This window comes from Wyeomyia smithii, chromosome 3, assembly GCF_029784165.1.
Source record: "Wyeomyia smithii strain HCP4-BCI-WySm-NY-G18 chromosome 3, ASM2978416v1, whole genome shotgun sequence".
Lineage (NCBI taxonomy): Eukaryota > Metazoa > Arthropoda > Insecta > Diptera > Culicidae > Wyeomyia > Wyeomyia smithii.
In genome coordinates, this window is record NC_073696.1 from 90622452 (window position 1) to 90642592 (window position 20141).

Consider the following 20141-nt stretch of genomic DNA (forward strand, 5'->3'; position numbering starts at 1 on the left):
GGGATCGACATCTGTTCGGTGGGTCAAACTGCTGCCATTAGTGCTCAGATTATTGAGCTGTTTTTGCATGTTTTTTTTTTGTAAAACAAAACATTCCCAGTTTGCGACTCTTTTTAACTCATTCGAGATAAAAGATGTCATTTTTGTAAAATTGAAAGTTTGTGATGTTTAGGTCGCCATTTAATCTTTTAGTTCAAATTGACTAAACTAAAAAATGGGCCGATAACGATAACGATATTTACAATTTCAACAGGTCTTAAATCCATTTTCTTTTTTTCAAACAGGTTTTGGTTTGAACAATATCAGTAGCTTCCCACAAAATTGCTATGTGAATGAAATGACACACATTTTCTTGAATGAAAAATCTTTTGCATTTTTTTTAATAGTGTGGAAGTTTGAAATGGTATAATTATTTACTATTATTTATTTAGAATTAAATATATTAATAGATTTTTGATTCTGCAGTAAAGTGAACATAACTGTAAAAAATTTTTAAACCTACTTGTCAAGCAAAAATATAAATTAACATAAACTATAAGATGAGCCAATCGTTGGTATTGAGGATTTTTGTTGAAATTTGTTGATAATTTGGCTTGAAATATTTTCTAATGTTTCTCACATTTATCAGTCTAAGTAGTCGAGCTAAAACTGGAGAGGCGCTTCAAAATCATTTTCATACGTTTGTTCTAAATCCTTTGAAATGTTACTCCCAAACATTGTACCTCATACAATCCGAGTAGAAGCGTTAGTTACCAGTCTGCAATCTACGAAATATACCGTGCTTACGCTACGTTACGCTTCGATTAGATATTACCAAAGTGCTCCTAGAAAATAAAATTCTTATCATGAATTAGCTCTCAGACCAATTTAAGACCACACGGTTCATCTTGAGAACGTTATTATTGGTGGATTTGAGAAATGAAACTTTTGGTTTATGAGGAAAAATAATCAAAGCTGTTTTTGAAGCATTAGAAGAAATCTTTCATTCCTGCAAGTATGAAACAATTAGATCTAGGTTTTTTTGCGACCGGCTGCACATGAATCAAAGGCTTTTTCTTTTTACGAAAAATTTTGAATCGCTACAAAACAGAAATTTCTCACATCCTGGAGTAAATAAAAAGATCAGAGGTAAAAATGTTATTAGAAATCGGGCATAAACTACTTCCTTGAGGTACACCAGCTCTAACAGACAATCTATCAGATTTACTATTTAAATGGCCAACCTGGAAAGCGTGAACAGTCAAGTTACTTTGTATCATTATTGCAATGCGAAGTGGACACCTTTATGCCAAACATTGTCGAATGTCGAATGTCGAATGTTGCCAGATTTATCATATTAGTTACTCTAAGGCGTCGTACACAAATTACGTAATGCTAAAAATCTAGATTTCAGACCCCCTCCCCCCCTATGTAACGATAGGTAACGTTCGACATAACTCCCCCCCACTAAATTTACGTAACGCTGATCAGCCTGACCCCCCTCCGAAATTTTCAATTTCGAGCAAACATCACAGTTACGTAACTGTTTCTACTGATCTACTTGGCTGATACGGGATCATGGATTCCTTTCAAAAATTTTCTCACTATTTGGTACGATCGATGTAGTCTGAACCTTCAATAGACCTTTCGAAACAGTCCTAAAGGGTCTCCTATTTTTGGGTTCATAAGGATAAAATGTAACCTCATAATATAACAAGTCAGCTTGCATAAACAGTGATGTTTTTGTGTTTTTGAAAGCATGTTTGTACGACGAACTATAAAAAAATAGAACGTTTATCGTTAATAGGAGTTTATAATGTTGATATGTTTTCCACACCTTTGCTGCTATTGATAAATACTTGACCTCCAAGAAATGTTTGAACGGGCTGCGTCCATTTACTGTCTTTCTTACATTTATTTAATATAAACAAAAGCTCATGCCTTATTCAACCTATGTGTCCTTTCAAGACACACAATAATTGCTCTGACTTCGCACAAGAAATGTGTGAAATGCACAACCCAACAGTTGTACAATAAATACATTGACAGAGATCAAAATCATAATATGTATCATACACACAAAAATCTTCATGTTTGGGTAAACTTAGGTTTCGGGGCGTTCAAAAAACCTTGGTTAATTTTCGTAAGCCGGTACATATAGGCCATCCCTAAAAACACGGTCTGCATTTTCATTCATTTAGTCAGTACCCAGCTTATCAGTATTAATTGCTGGCTGCCCTGCTTCAACAATACCAGCCTGTTGAACACCAGTTGAACGGTTGTTCAATGAAAAACAAAGAAAAAATTCAGACAAAACAGTATTTTTTATCCAGCTTTCCATGAGCGGTAATGGCGGATGGATTTGACATTAAATGTAGGTTGTCAAACTATAGTTTATTAGATATTTCCATTGAACTAGTACTTTTTGGATGGATTTGATATGGGTCATTCCATACGAAGTGACCACGAAAAAGCACAAACTAGGACACAACCATCATAGATTTTGCTCGAAGTTGGGAGAATTATTCATTTACTGTCACTTTGGAAAAATCCCAATTTTGGTGTCGATTGTACCCCCCGCTCTGTGGGACCCCCCTGTTTATTGCAAAGTCACGCATTTTTTATTCGTAATCTCTTTTTTCTTTTTCTTACAATTCATAGACGTAAGATGACCAAAAAATACTGATAGATGATTTTTGAAGAAAATAAACCAAGGAATTCAAAAAAAAATATAAGTTTTGACCGGAATTGTTGCCAGATGAGTTATTTTTGTATTTGAAAACTAAATTAACATTTTTCGGAAAATGCAGCCATTTTTATTCTAAATTTGATAATTTCATCGTGTTTCTTGGAAAATTTCACATGATAAACAACTATCATCCCGAGGTAATATGAGCCAATCTCGAGATATAACATTTTTACTAAAAAAAAGTGTTAAACTTCGTAATTAATTTTTATTACAATTCATATACGTAAGACACCCGAAAAATAGTGATAGATGAATTTTGAAGAAAATATACCAAGGAATCCAGAAAAAATATTATTTTTGACCGGAAGTGTTGCCAGATAGATTATTTTTGTATTTTAAAATTAAATTTGCATTTTTCGGCAAATGCAGCTAATTTTATTTTAAATTTGATGGTTTCATCGTATTTCTTGGAAAATTTTACGTAAGAAACGCTTAAAACCCCGTGGAAATATGAGCCAATCTCGAGATAAAGCATTTTTACGAAAATAGTTTTGTATTTCGTAATTCATTTTTTTTTAAATGAATTATATCTCGAGATTGGCACATATAACCACGGGTCGGTAAGTGCTTCCTACGTAAAATAGCACAAACTAGGACACAACCATCATAGATTTTGCTCGAAGTTGGGAGAATTATTCATTTACTGTCACTTTGGAAAAATCCCAATTTTGGTGTCGATTGTACCCCCCGCTCTGTGGGACCCCCCTGTTTATTGCAAAGTCACGCATTTTTTATTCGTAATCTCTTTTTTCTTTTTCTTACAATTCATAGACGTAAGATGACCAAAAAATACTGATAGATGATTTTTGAAGAAAATAAACCAAGGAATTCAAAAAAAAATATAAGTTTTGACCGGAATTGTTGCCAGATGAGTTATTTTTGTATTTGAAAACTAAATTAACATTTTTCGGAAAATGCAGCCATTTTTATTCTAAATTTGATAATTTCATCGTGTTTCTTGGAAAATTTCACATGATAAACAACTATCATCCCGAGGTAATATGAGCCAATCTCGAGATATAACATTTTTACTAAAAAAAAGTGTTAAACTTCGTAATTAATTTTTATTACAATTCATATACGTAAGACACCCGAAAAATAGTGATAGATGAATTTTGAAGAAAATATACCAAGGAATCCAGAAAAAATATTATTTTTGACCGGAAGTGTTGCCAGATAGATTATTTTTGTATTTTAAAATTAAATTTGCATTTTTCGGCAAATGCAGCTAATTTTATTTTAAATTTGATGGTTTCATCGTATTTCTTGGAAAATTTTACGTAAGAAACGCTTAAAACCCCGTGGAAATATGAGCCAATCTCGAGATAAAGCATTTTTACGAAAATAGTTTTGTATTTCGTAATTCATTTTTTTTTTAAATGAATTATATCTCGAGATTGGCACATATAACCACGGGTCGGTAAGTGCTTCCTACGTAAAATTTTCCGAGAAATACGATGAAACCATCAAATTTAAAATAAAGTTAGCTGCATTGGCCGAAAAATGCAAATTTAATTTAAAAATACAAAAATAATCTATCTGGCAACACTTCCGCCCAAAACAATATTTTTTCTGGATTCCTTGGTTTATTTTCTTCAAAATTTACCTACCTCTATTTTTCGGGTTTCTTACGTCTATAAATTTAAATTTTATAAATAAAATAATTACGAAATTTACAACTATTTTCGTAAAAATGTTATATCTCGAGATTGGCTCATATTACCTCGGGATGATAGTTGCTTCTTACGTAAAACTTTAAAAGGAACACGATGAAATTATCAAATTTGAAATAAAAATGGCTGCATTTGCCGAAAAACGTAAATTTAGTTTCCAAATACAAAAAAACTTATCTGGCAACACTTCCGGTCAAAACTTATATTTTTTCTGGATTCCTTGGTTTATTTTCTTCAAAAATCATCTATCAGTATTTTTCGGACATCTTACGTCTATGAATTGTAAGAAGAAAAAAAATTCTACACCAGGGCCCTAATGGAGCCGAAAAAATCCTCGATCAGATGGAACTGGTGCATATTCCTTGGGTACGTACGGTATCTCTGTTTCCTCGAGGCACGCCAATGCCTAATTGACGTAATGGGAAGACGCCTTGCCCAGTCACAAAACGTACTTCCCATCAGAATGATGCTCATTCAAGAATGGAACCAAAATCTTCTCCAAGCACTCCTCCTGGTACACCTTTTGGTTGATAGTAAGTCAGTTTTCATATACACCTTCTTGTTTTTCGTCATGATCCTCGCCGGACGGACACCACCGGTCATTCGTCCGAAGTTACAGAATGCCAGGATCCGGTAAACAGTGCTCATAGGCACATTTTTGTCCCGAAAATTTTCTACTGTAAATTTTTCCTCTTCACTTTCACGGCTTCAAAGAATCATACAGCGCGTTCGCGGAGTGCTTGTTTCGACGCCATCTTTGATCGAACTGACAGCAGCCGAGCGAAAAGAAACTAGCGACCCGTTTCCAGGGAGCCCAGAGAGCAATTCTCGCGGTGAGAAAAAAAATTACGCTCTCTTTACTTTTTCCACAAAAATTCTCATTTTGTATTGAACACCAGCGTTGTGGTTTGGAGCAGCCTAACACATTGAAAATACGCATGTTTAACACAAATTCGTTGTACTGGTTTCAATCTTAATCATTAGTTGTTCTAATTCCACACAATACTGATGTGGTTTCGCATTATTAAACTTTTACAACTGGCAACTGTCCGCCGCTGTAGTCCATGAAAATCATGATAAACCTCTTCATGAATAAATTTTGATACAACACAACTGGCTCTACCTAGGGTGTCCCAAAAAAATCGATGTTGAAAAAGTCAAGGTACTCAGCCATAAATTGAAAGATAATGTTATTTATAGCATTTTTGTAGAACATTTCGACTTTCTAAAAAATAGTTTTCAGGTTGCCCAAACGTGATTTATGAAAAAATGACTTTTTTCAGCTACAAACCCACTATTTTGCACTCTTTTTCAATTCTGTTCGATTACTAAATTTTCCATATATTTTTTTATTTTTGTGGGGTTGTTTTTGAATATTTTGCATGGTTCAGTTCAGCATTGCATTCAGTTTTTTGACTCCCAGAGCCCACTAAACATCACAAGAAAATATTTTTTTTATAATTTTTAGATGAAACCCTACAAAACACAAATAAAAAATAAAATTTTGATCTAAAACTGAAATTTTAATTGCAAAGCGGGATTTACGACGAAACATTACATGCAAAAAGATACTTGATATCTTATCGGGGAGCTGAGATATTGGCATTTTTATATGTGATGGAAAACTATGCATTCTAACAAATATGTTTAATAACTGTTTTATTTTGGGAGATTAAAAATAACAATGTTCAGGAAACAAAAGCATTTTTAGATGGCTGATAACTTAGTAGAAGGTTTAAAAATTCGGAAAAATTTGCGAAAAAAGATAGAACGGAAATTGTGATATTTATTGCCTTCTATTTGAAAACTCAATGTTGCTCGTAATATATAAGAGTCAGAAACATGATGTCTTCGGTAAAGTTTTTTGTTTTAATATAACCTAAAACTTTGTCGAAGACACCGTGCGTCTATCTTTTTTTTTTTTTTTCTTCACATAACATTTATTTGACACGGCACAAATACAATTTAATGTTTAACGGCGCCAATTATATCTGATGACTTAAAAACTAAAGCAAATTTTTTATCCTCGCTGCCGACTACGAGCTGAAATTAAGTCTAACTTAAAACTAGCATGGGATTTCCAATCAGTGTTTTGTTGTTCAATGGTCGTCTGATAATCGTCGAATGGCATGTATGGATTCGTTCTGCTGAGCCACGATGTCGTGAGTTGGGACAGAGGCTCGTAGTCCTTGGGTCCTGGTTCTGTTGTGCGGGGTCTGGTTGCTGGTTTTGTGCTTAAGGTTCAAACGTGTTCTTGTCGTTTTGTTGGGTGTAGACGGAGGGGAACGGGACTAGACTGGGGCGTGGATGGATTTCAGGAAAACGTATATAAGGGACATGTAGGATAGGTCACGGCTCGCCAAGACATCACGAACAGGAACAGCCGGCTGTCTACCCTCGGCCTGCAGGGAAGCTATTAATTTAGACCTGGCGTCACGGTGTACAGGGCATGACCAAACCACATGCTCTATGTCGTGATAACCTTCACCACAGGCACAGATACCACTTTCCCCGAGCCCAACACGACGGAGGAGCGCGTCAAATCTATAGTGATTGGACATAAGCCGGGACATCACGCAAATGAAATCCCGACCTACATCCAACCCCTTGAACCACGGGTTCGTCGATACTTTGGGGATTATGGAATGTAACCACCTTCCCAATTCCCCTCTGGTCCAAGCATTTTGCCAACTGATGATCGTATTCTGACGTACAAGTGCGAAAAATTCATTAAAGGCAATTGGTCTTTCATAAATATCACCGTTTGTTGCGCCCACCTTAGCCAAAGAGTCCGCTTTCTCATTACCCGGTATCGAGCAGTGAGAAGGGACCCACGCTAAGGTAATCTGAGTAGATTTTTCGGATAAAGCACTCAGATGTTCCCGTATTTTCCCCAGGAAATACGGAGAGTGCTTAACATCTTTCATCGATCGGAGAGCCTCAATGGAACTGAGACTGTCCGTAAAGATGAAATAATGGTCCGTGGGCATTTTTTCGATAATCCCTAGGGTGTACTGAATTGCAGCTAATTCTGCGACGTAAACAGAAGCAGGATTATCGAGCTTATGGGAGACGGTTAAATTGTTATTGAAGATACCGAAGCCAGTGGACCCATCAAGAAGTGATCCGTCAGTGTAGTACATATTGTCGCAGTTGATGTTTCGATATTTATTGGAAAAAATTTTAGGGATCTGCTGCACGCGTAAATGATCCGGGATTCCACGAGTTTCTTCTATCATGGATGTATCGAAAAACACAGTAGAATCAGAAGTATTTGATAAGTCGACACGATTTGGAATATTCGAAGAAGGGTTAATATTTTGGGACATGTGATTGAAATACAATGTCATAAAACGGGTTTGAGAATTAAGTTCGATTAACCTTTCAAAATTTTCAATCACGGGACGGTTCAAGACCTCACATTTGATTAGAATACGAGAAGACAGGCTCCAGAAGCGGTTTTTCAATGGTAGTACTCCAGCTAAAACCTCCAAACTCATCGTATGGGTCGACTGCATGCAACCTAAGGCGATACGCAAACAACGATATTGTATTCGCTCCAGTTTGATCAAATGTGTGTTTGCTGCGGAGCGGAAGCAGAAACACCCGTATTCAATAACAGACAATATCGTTGTTTGGTAAAGCCTTATAAGGTCTCCTGGATGGGCTCCCCACCATTGTCCGGTTATTGTACGAAGAAAATTCACTCTTTGTTGACATTTTTTCATCAGATACCTCACGTGACAACCCCAGGTGCCTTTAGAGTCGAACCAGACACCAAGATATTTGTGTACCAAAACCTGAGAAATCGTTTTACCCATTAATTGTGTTTGAAGCTGAGCAGGTTCATGCTTCCTAGAAAAAACTACTATCTCAGTCTTCTCCGGAGAGAATTCGATACCTAGCTGTAAAGCCCAAGCAGACAAATTGTCCAAGGTATCTTGCAATGGTCCTTGCAAATCGGCAGCTTTGGCTCCTGTAACAGAGATTACACTGTCGTCTGCAAGTTGTCTTATCGTGCATGAATTTGCCAGACATTCGTCGATGTCATTTACATAAAAGTTGTAAAGAAGGGGGCTTAAACATGAGCCCTGGGGAAGACCCATGTAGCTAATGCGAAAAGTTGCCAAATCGCCATGCGTAAAATGCATGTGCTTTTCGGACAACAAATTGTGCAAAAAATTGTTCAAAATTGGAGAAAATCCTTGTCGGTGAAGTTTACCCGAAAGAATGTCAATAGAAACGGAATCAAAAGCCCCCTTAATGTCCAAGAACGCAGACGCCATTTGTTCTTTACGAGCATACGCCAGCTGAATATCTGTTGAAAGCAACGCAAGACAATCATTCGTCCCTTTGGCACGGCGGAAGCCAAATTGAGTTTCTGATAGTAGACCATTTGATTCGACCCAGTGGTCTAAACGACGGAGTATCATTTTTTCCATCAATTTCCGGATACAGGATAGCATTGCAATCGGCCTATAAGAGTTGTGATTAGAAGCTGGTTTCCCTGGTTTTTGGATGGCGATCACCTTCACTTGCCTCCAATCCTGCGGTACAATGTTTTGCTCCAGGAACTTATTGAACAAGTTCAACAAGCGCCTCTTGGCATTGCCGGGTAGATTCTTCAACAAGTTGAATTTGATTCTATCTAATCCAGGCGCGTTATTGTTACAGGACAGGAGGGCAACTGAAAGTTCTGCCATCGTAAAAGGTGATTCTATCGCGTCGTGGCCCGGAGACGCATCGCGAACAATATTTTGCTCAGGAACAGAGTCCGGACATACTTTCCTGGCAAAATCAAATATCCACCTACTTGAAGACTCCTCGCTTTCGTTGACCGTTACGCGATTCCGCATTCTTCGGGCTGTGTTCCAAAGAGTGCTCATCGATGTCTCCCTCGACGTCTCGTTCACGAACCGACGCCAATATCCACGTTTCTTTGCTTTAGCCAAGCTTTTAAGCTTGGTATCAAGCTCCGAATACCGTAAATAGTCGCCAGGTATACCTCCCGTCTGGTAGGCCTTAAACGCGTCGGATCTTTGCGTGTAGACATCGGAGCACTCTTGGTCCCACCACGGAGTGGGAGGCCGTTCTTTGATCGTTACGCCGGGATATTTCTTCGTTTGGGCTTGCAACGCGGCGTCGAGAATCAAGCCCGCGAGGAGGTTGTATTCTTCAAGTGGTGAATGATGTTGAATCGACTCGACCGCTTTTGAAATCATTTCCTCGTATAACTTCCAATCGACATTTCGTGTGAGGTCATACGGAATGTCAATTGGTCGCATGCGAGTTGACCCGTTAGTAATTGAAATAAGAATAGGCAGATGGTCGCTACCGTGAGGATCGAGGATTACCTTCCATGTGCAATCCAACCGTAGCGACGTCGAACATAAGGATAGATCCAAAGCGCTTGGGCGCGCTGGAGGTTTCGGGATACGTGTCATTTCACCGTTGTTTAAAATAGTCATGTCGAAGTCATCGCAAAGGTTATAGATTAAAGAGGAGCGGTTATCATTGTATGGGGAACCCCAAGCCACGCCATGAGAGTTGAAGTCTCCCAAAATCAAACGTGGCGAGGGAAGAAGTTCTATTAAATCAAAGAGCAGCCGTTGCCCAACCTGTGCTCTGGGAGGAATATATATTGAGGCAATACAAAGCTCTTTACCTTGTATTGTCATTTGACATGCGACAACTTCGATGCCTGGAATCGAGGGGAGGTTAATACGATAGAAAGAATAGCACTTTTTAATCCCTAAAAGTACTCCTCCATATGGGGTGTCTCGATCAAGGCGAATAATATTAAAATCATGGAAGTTGAGATCAATATTTGAAGTAAGCCAAGTTTCACAAAGGGAAAATGCATCGCATTTGTTTTTATTTATCAAAACTTTAAACGAATCAATTTTTGGTAAAATACTTCTACAATTCCACTGTAAGACAGAGATAGAATCCTTCATATACGCAGTTGAATTAGGCATCGAAGGATACAATCGCTGCAAGGAGAGGCCATTGGGCAGTCAACTGCTTCAAAAATGATCTAACTGTTGGGAGGAATGCTGTAAGAAAAATTTTAATTGGATCGGGTACATTGAAAGTTTCAAAAATCCAGTCCACAATGTCAGAAAATTTCACTAATCCAGAGTTTGTTTCATCAACTGGGAGTGTAAAAGGAGCAACTGGGGTTTTAGATGTTCCTGGCAGTGCTGGGAACTCCTTCTGGGACTTTAAATTTGCCAGCCCAGGAGGAGTTTGCTTCGGTTTTTCCGCAGCACTGTTTGGTTTGTTTGTATCTTTCATTTCACTTTGAGAAATCTTAGGACCTTTTCTGGGAAGTTTAGGAGAGGAAATATTTTTCCTCTTTCTAGACTCCCCAGGATTGGCGTAAGATGCTCCCGCTGGTGAATCGTCAGAATCGGTTTCCTCAGAGGGCAACAGATCGAAGGGGTTCGAAGTAACGGGAGAAGTGGTAACGGTCTTCTTCAGCATGTCAGCGTAGGAACGCTTTGAACGCTCTTTGAGAGACCGTTTTATTTTATCCCTGCGCTGCATGTACACCGCACATGTCGAGAGCTCATGCAGATTTTCTCCGCAGTGAATACACTTTTCAGCGTTAACACTGCAAGAATCTTCCGCATGAGACTCCCCACACTTGCCACAACGTGCCTTATTGCAGCAGTAGGCGGCTGTATGGCCTAACTGCTTGCAATTCAGGCAGTTCATGACGCGGGGCACGTAGAGCCTCACAGGGAGACGAACCCGGTGGATCGAGACGTGGCTTGGTAGTGCAGACCCGGCGAACGTAACTCGAAACGAGTCTGACGGAGTGTATACTGTTTTGCCACCGATGATCGATGCTGACCGCAATTGCTTGCAGTCGAGCACCTTTACTTCGGGACACGTTTTGTTCTTAAAGCACCCTTTGGCACTTTGCAGTATACACTCGACGGACAGACTCGAATCGGTTATGACACCGTCGATCTCCACGTCTCGTGCGGGTATGTAAACGCGATACTCGCGTGTGAAGAGCTCAGAGCAAGCTATATCGTTGGCCTCTTTCAGGTTACCGACCACGACACGGAGCTTGTTAGGCCGGACCTTGGAAATTTCGGTCACGCCCTTGTACTCCTTCGTCAGGTCTTTAGAAATCTGCAAGAGGTTCAACTGTTTCGATTTCGGTCCCGCCTTTGGCCGAAAATAGACAGTATAGCTGCCCTGGGCTCCGTCTGGGTAAAGCCTGGGGCGAGGGGGGACTGAAGAATGAACAGGGGAGGGGGTAACAGAAGGGTCAGGGTCAGAGGGGTTCGGGGATGGTGGCGCGGGAGGCGAGGAATCTACATCCATCGCGCTATGTTTAGCGCACTAGCGCTGACAAGAACACGTACCTTTTTATTTCTCCCTTCCAGTAAGGTTGGTTGTCCGATCGTTCGAAGTAGCAGCCGTTACAGCCAGCAGCACCAATACAGCAGCACCAAACAGCCACCAGCAGCGAGCCAGGTGTGAGATCACTCCACACAGCGATACGACTCGCTGACACTGATGGCTTCTTCTTTTTCCTCGTTTGTGTCTCGTCCACTGCTGTAGCACAATCCAGCCAGCAGCCAAATCGGCTTACGCACCAGCTGGCAGTCACGATGCGAAACAGTTGCACAAAGGAACGACCTTGAACCCGGATTTATTTCACTCGACCAGGCAAACAATGCCAACACTTGTTCACACGTCTTTTGTTTTATGCTCTATCGGACCGATCACCAAACACGTCCAGTACTGATGCGTGTTCGGCACAGAATGACACCGTGCGTCTATCTTATTCTGATTGAAAAGTAATTTTTTTATCTCACTCACAGGTGGATTGATCACCCATCTTTCTACATTAAAAGATGCATTTTTAAATATCCTGAAACTCTTCCGAACATACCTTATGGCTATAATCATCATTTGAATCACTATCATGAAATTATACGCACAAACGGCAAAATAAAACACTTTGCAATGGAGATATTGAGCTTTATAACATTTTTGAGAAAAGGTATAGTTTTCAATCACATGTGAAAAAGGCCAATATCTCAGCCCCCCGATTAGATATCAAGGATTTTTTTCATGTAAATTTTCGTCTTGAATCCCGCTTTGCAGTAAAAATTTCAGTTCTTGATCAAAAAAATTGTTTATATGTGTTTTGAAAGGTTTTCTCTGAAAATTATGAGAAAAATTCACTTTTTCGTGATGTTCAATGGGCTCTGTGAGTCAAATAATTGAATGCGATGCTGAACCAAACCTTGCGAAATATTCAAAAACAACCCCACAAAAAAAAAATATATAGAAACATTAAGGAATCAAAGAGAATTGAAAAAAGTGCAAAAGAGTGGGTTTGTAGCTGTAAAAAGTCATTTTTTCATAAATCACGTTTGGGCAACCTGAAAACAATTTTTTAGAAAGTCGAAATGTTCTACAAAAATGCTATAAACAACATTATCTTTCAATTTAGGGCTGAGCACTTTGACTTTTTCACCATCGATTTTTTGTGACAGCCTCAACAACATTTGAGTTCATGTTTGTTTGTCAACTAAATCAGGAAGTTTAATTTGCGACCTCAGAAAAAAACAAAACAAATCTGTATTATTTCCATAAAACCTGTAATCTGTACATGCAGGTATTTGTGTGAAGAATATGTTAAAAATCTGTATAAATGCACATAAACCTGTATCTATGGCATCACTGCTCACACGATATCCGTCATTGGCAAATAAAAAAAACGAGAGGGAAAATGTCTCCGGTGTATTAGGGCTGTTACCGAGACGCGCTGTTTGTGTAGTGCAGACTCGAACGTCTGTATAGAAAACAGCTTCTTTTCTTTTCTACATTCGCAATTCCGAAGTCATTCTCCAAATAATACCGAATCGACACAAGGAGTACATTTTTCGTTTCCTTTTGTGATGCTCTGTTGCCAATACGTTCTCAATGTGACTACCGGACTGCCAGCGATAATGGGTATCACGAACAAACAGAAACAAAAAAAATACCCCCGGAAGACAGAATAAAAAAGACTGTACCATTGGGATGTCTGGTTAAAGCTTTCTATTGCTCTACTATATGGTTTGCGGATTTCTATAAGCTTCTGGGAACCTTCAAAATTTTAAATTTGGGTATATACTGGATAGCATCTTTTCTTGCAGTCTCTAGTGTATTAATTTGTCAAAATTTCTTTACGCCGTGAATTGTATCCACTTTTTGTTTTCATTTGAAGACAAAACCGTAGGTGAATTTAAAAAAAATGACGATGCAGCATCAGTTAACAATATATTTACAATGTTAGGTTACCCCTCAACTTGAACCAAAGTAGATGCACAAATTGGCTGTCACGATGAAAAAGTATGGAGATGAAAAATAGTACCTCTTTCATAACCTAAAACTCTTTCACTTCGAGTGCGGTTTTAAAAATCCTAAATAGTCAAAAAATCGCTTCATGTTGAGGAAGATCAGACTTGAACTTTCTCACATGTCCATTACCACTAGAGTGATTCGCCACTCTTGTTTCGCTTGGCTGTGGTGTAAGTGAGTCATATTTTTCTACGAGCGGCAGAAGCACTGCACAAAGCAAAAGAAAGAATTGCGGTGCAAAAAATGGCTACACGCAGCGGTTATGCCAGAGAAGAAGTGTGCAGTGAATTGTAACTTCGCTGTTTCTACAAATTGAGGAGAGAAACAAACCTGATAATGACTGTTGCTAGCTACTAGTAACAATGCTTGGAAACACACTGAAAGAAGCAACACGAAATCATAGCCATTCCTTTAGCCTAAACTCTGTAATCCTTCGATAATGCATAAAAATAGCTTTCTTCTAGAGCCAAAAGAATGTACATTCTTCTTTCTCCAATAGAAACTAAAGATAAACCTCCGCTATTGAATTTGATGGAATCATAAAATAACAACACCATTCCATGTAGCAGCAGAGAGAAATCACTGGCAGTTTCTTGAGTAACAAAATTGTTATTTCTGCAGTACTAACATCCATAATCTGTCATGTTTAAAAAAACTAAAGCATTAGCCCATGTTGTTTGGTGAATCTACAATGAAGTTTTTCACTTTTGTTTTTACGGTAGAATTTTCAGTTTTTTCTTCTTGAGATATACTGAATAGTATCCAGATCCACTAAATTGTAATTTCGTCCAACGCACGGTTATAACATATAACAACTTCAAGCTTTGACATTAAAACCCACTGTTGAAATCAACCCATAGACAATTCCTGGTGAAAAATAAGCACACTGCACGCGATCCACTGGAGAACCGGCAGTAAATTTTAAAAACTGCTAAATTATTCAGACAGTAGCAGAAACCTAACCCCCGCCCATGTTGTATGACATAATCGATTAAACATGTCCGAACATTTTCGTAACCTTGCTGATAATTCTTTGCCAATCCCGAAAACCTTTTGCCGAATACCGCCTCGCGCCCACTGTGCGCCGGACTGATGAAGCGAAGAACCACTTTTTGCCCTATAATTTTCCGCTCTCTTACAGGCTGAATGAGAGCGTCATTTTTACAACGTCCTCGCTTAATTTTCCTGTTTGCAATTTCATGGTATAATTTTAATTAAGTTTTTTAGGCATTCTCGCTGCGCTGTGTCTATACGATTTGGACCCTTTTCAGGCGTTTTTCGGCAATTACTCCGAAACTCCTCCGTTTCTGGCGTTCGGGGGCAAACGGATGAATCATTATCCAGCCGGGTTGACGATGGATTAGTGAGCGGAACCATTTAACAGAAAGAAAAAAAACTCCGATATTCAATATTCATGAATGCGTAATTGTCACTGGCAGGGCAGATCCCCAGTCAGTTATTCAATTGTCACCCATTGTGTGCCGATTTGCATAATGTTTATTCATCGCGTTTTGTTCTCGCTTTTTTCGTGCTGAATGTTTTATCAAAGTCTAATTATAATTCAACCATGAAGTGCACTTATTAAAACAATGAGCGGCATAGTCCTACCGAATATCACCTACAAAGCATCCGACTACCGATGGCACAGTAGTACAACCAAAACAATTACGATGATTTGTATCAAAAACTGTTCGCCTGCCTTCCTCAGCATCCCCCCTTGAGGTTCTATCGGAAAATCCATTGATTATACATTAACCATTTACCGCATTTGGCTTATAGCACAAAAAGCAAACTCGTAATCGGAAACACGAAATAAATGAATCCCTCTAGAACCCATCCCAGTATTATTAAAGAACGATGTGAAGCCTTTATGGTTGATGTTTTCCGTACCGATGTACCGCAAAGTGTGGACATGTAACAGCGCCGTACGGTCCGAACGATGCCGGTGACGCTTTGTGGTGCGAAAGCAACATACCTGCGAACGGGCGGAACCGGACCAGATGTGGCTGACCGGATCCATCCAACTGTTGCCGCTGGCTGTGCCGTCCCGATAGGTCGAAGGTGTGGTCCATCTATGCGAAAAACTAAAACTAAATGGCAATCAGTTAGATGTATCCGTTCGCACGCCACCGAGCGTGGGGACGGGCGGTGAATGAATGGGCTGTGTGATTGTTGATATTTCCAAACGCGGGTTTGTTAGTTTCCCCTGTTACTCACACTGGGCACACACTCGTCCGATCTAACCCGGATATGGATGCTTCCCTCTATCATCATTGTTTTATCTTTTTTCTGTCTTTATTAGCCATTGAACGGGTGCCAGCGGCGGGTGGGGCTTTTATGGGGCCACTTTTGAGCTAGGTTTCCCAGAATTGAAACATTCTGTTTCATTCTGTTTCAATTTTAACCAGATTATTAATATTAGACGATAATGTAAACAAGAGGATATTATCCGATTTGATTGATGAATCAAACAATAAATATCAACAAAAAAACTAAAACGTGACATTCGATGTTTAATAATTAATCACTTTTATTGCCATTTAGCAAACAAAAATGTATGAAACTTTTCGAAAATTCGTTTCCGATAAAGTGCCACATTTTTTTCGTTAACCAAACAATGTGACCACCCCGACTTGCGATGGCTAACCGCTCGCTTTTTCAATAGAAATATAGTGCACCAGTCAGCAATATGTGCGCACTTATTTTGATATTTATTGAACCCAAAAACCGAACCCCAATCATAGTCCGTTTAATTGCGGCCGACCGCACGCTCCCGGCCTGTTTCCCAGTCACTCTTTCCAAAACCTACCAGCTTCACGTATAAATATGCATAGATTTATATAAAGATGTATTTATAATGATGATAATATGCACACACGCAGCCTAACAGTAGTGATAACACCCATAGACATAATTTCATGTAAATGTCAGCAACATCAACAGACTATAAATTATCAGCAAACAACAGCTAACGAAAGCTGCACCCAATCCCCGCCGGGGAAGCTGATGCACTGAGCCACCCTCGAACCAGGCTGCTCCGAACCCGAATGGGCCACCGCAGCGGGTACTCGAAGCCGACCCGCTGTTCCGTATCCAGAGGGGTGGCTGCCGTGACGGGATGGGCGCCGGCATTTGGGTGTTGCGTGCCTTCTCTAGGTTACTTCCGCTGGCACCAGCGCCGGGCCCAGTTCCGACACCATTGCCAGTTCCGGATCCACCGTATATTCCCGCGCCGGACCCAAAGCCACCAAGGCCACCGTTCACTGCGAGACCTCCTCGGGGGGGCACTGTGGAAAATGAGACGGAAAATATTTTCGGTTAGTTCAGTTACGCGGACATAAACGCAAACCATTTATATTTGCAGGCCTGACGTCATTCAAAAGCGAATTTCATATTTATTCGATCAAATTTATGTGTGAGCAGGTTTTTTTTCTGCCTCGAGTGTACATCAAGCGCGTTTCGTTTATTGTTGCCTGAATCGAAACTGTGGAGAAACACTCAACTCAAAGATAATGGAACATCAAATCAAATTTCAACAAATGTGATTTTTTTGTAAAGGTCAGTATTATGAAAGAGCACTGACGTTAATGACACGTGAGATTTTAATGGATATTTAAAAACAATACTCAGATAACTGATAAAGAGAAATAAAGCTGGATATTGAGATGAAGTGATTTTTCATGTACGAAAGTAGGTGTACACTATGAATATAAACAGCAATGGAAATTCTTTTTATTTTCTCTGCAAAAATCCAAGAAACGCAAGAATATGTGTTTCCGTCCATACAGGTCTGATCGCTCACTAATTTCCAACGCACTTTTGTTAAGCTGAATGGAGCTTTGCACACGTAGTTAGCTTACAAAATTAAGTGTTTCCCGTAGGCAAGAAAATTTTCAAACTCAAAAATATTTTGCAAAAACAGTTTTTGAACAAAAAAAAATAAATCAAATAAACACTACCCACAGAGAACAGACGTTAATCTTATTTTCAAAAGATGTGTAAAAACTTGAAACCGTCATTTAATGTTAAATCAAGCACTGATATCGATAAAATATCGATACGGCAATATTTATGAAGTGCAACTGGGGCACCTCAAGTCAGATGTCGTTAGTCTATTAACGTATTTTGATTCAAATTTTTACACACGATTTTCAATTTTTTTATATGAACATGAATGTCTGTTCTCTGTAGTGCTAAAATGCTTTGAAATATGAGCTAAAATTTCGAAGTCGTAATATAAATTCAGATAAAAATTTTAGAGTAGGAAAGGTCAAAAAGTTTATTGAGGGAACAATTTCAACAAATTTTCAAAACAATTCAAACAATTATCATAGCACTGTTGCCTTACGTTCCAATAAATCAAGGTTATGTTATGTCGCCAAACCAAAATGTGTTTATTTTATATCGTCAGTCAGGTTCAAAACCGTTTTTCCGTTCCTTCTTTACCCTGATGAAACTGGTAAATATTACATGATTGCACTAAATGGCTGCTTCTCGATATCTTACTCGATTTCCGTAGCATTCAGTTTGCTACATTGTAATCGATGCGAATCGCAAAACGATTAAAAGATTTTGAAAAAAATCAAAACGTTTTGAGTTAATCGAAGATATCCTTGAGGAACATCATTTTGGTTATATATGGAATAGAACGCCATAACGTTACACCACGAAACTAAGACAATGATGTAATTTGAAAAAGAGCGTTATATTTACGACTTAGGTTTAAATAAAAACATTGTGGCGCGGGGTAGCATTATTTTTAAACGAGTGCCGTGCCTTGTCTGATATGAAACTTTGATCCAACTTCAATCAAGGCTAGCGGACTCGGCTAAGAGTGCGGAATTCGAGAATTTGAAAAAAAATCACTACACTGGGGTCTTTTTTGCGCTGGTTATTTTTTGCGGTTTTTTTTTATATGCGGCTTGTTTTACGCGATTTTCTACAATAACGCGGATTATTTTTACGCGATTTTTTATAATAACGCGGATTATTCTTATGCGATTTGGAAAATTACACAATGCAACAATTTTTTTGCTTTGGCTTTTTTGTATGATTTTTTGATTAAGTTTGGTGCGAAAATGAATTTCACCGAGTTTGAACATATTTTAACTCAAGGGGCATCAATGGCGCCATTTAGAATTTTCGAGAGATAAGAAATTTTCTATGTTTTTTCGAAACCATTTTGTTTTAAGACCAAATATCAAAATTCTAAGAGTTTGTCCACATATTAGCATCTTCTTACTTATCTTAAAAAAACAGATCTTAAATCAGACAAAAACTGAGCTCAAAACGTTGATTCTACACGAAAACGGGCATGGTTTTAGTATATTTTACAAAGCAGAATAATATCGAATGTCTTTTTTTTCCTTGTTGGGGACATTATACCACTGCGACCAGTACTTAGATCTATTGTCTATTGTGGAGTATGTCTTAGCATTAATGGTAATGCGCTAATATCTAGAAGTGGTAGTCAAATTATATCTTATATTGATTAAAAAGTCTCAGAAATCGATTGGCAGGTGTCTGATCTACGTAAAATATCAGCAACATGTCGATTTCGCCCCAAATAGGGGAATTGGGGCAAAATCGACATGTTGCTGACATTTCATGTGGATCAGACACCAACCAATCGATTCCTGAGACTTTTTTACCCAATATAGAACAAAATTTGACTACCACTTTTAGATATCCAGGTATTAGCAATAATGCTCAAACATACTCGATATTTTTTTGCTTTGTGAAACATACTAAAACCATGCTAAAACCGTTTTCGTAGAATCATCGTTTTGAACTCAGTTTTTGTCCGATTTAAGATCTGTTTTTTTTAAACATGGGTAAGAAGATGCTAATATGTGGACAAACTCTTAGAATTTTGATATTTGGTCTCAAAACAAAATGGCGTCGAAAAAACATCAAAAATTTTCGATTTCTCAAAAATTCAAAATGGCGCCATTGGTGCCCCTTAAGTTGACATATGTTCAAACTCGGGGAAATTTGGTTTTGCATCAAAATACACAAAAAAATTATATATAGAAACCAAGGCAGAATAAAAGTCAATTTTTGTTGCACTGTGTTATTTTTGCGCGGTATAAAATAAGTTTAGTACACTGGGGTCTTTTTTTACGCGGGTTATTTTTATGCGGTTTTTTTATACGCGACTTTTTTACGCGATTTTTTACAATAACGCGGATCATTTCTACGCGATTTGAAAGATTATTTTTACGCGGCATTAAATAAGTTTAGTATAAGTAAATCCAATAAAGTAAAAATCAATCGTATGGTTCATGACAAAAAGATATTCTGTTTGGTTAATCTAAATAATGCAATTTCCGTTGATTCGGGAAGAAGAAACAAAAACACATTAA

The 20141-nt window shown here is 38.5% G+C and overlaps 1 protein-coding gene across 3 annotated transcripts in view; it reads right to left on the reverse strand.

Moving 5' to 3' along the window:
* Positions 1–11743: 11743 nt before the first annotated feature.
* The window catches only part of LOC129732813 (protein amalgam), a 318420-nt gene continuing 310022 nt past the window's right edge, over positions 11744–20141 (reverse strand). For all 3 annotated transcript variants that reach the window (XM_055694085.1, XM_055694087.1, XM_055694088.1), the window contains one exon: positions 11744–17063. In XM_055694085.1, coding sequence (XP_055550060.1) covers positions 16693–17063 — 371 coding nt within the window. In that variant the 3' untranslated portion in view covers positions 11744–16692. The remainder of the gene's footprint in view (positions 17064–20141) is intronic.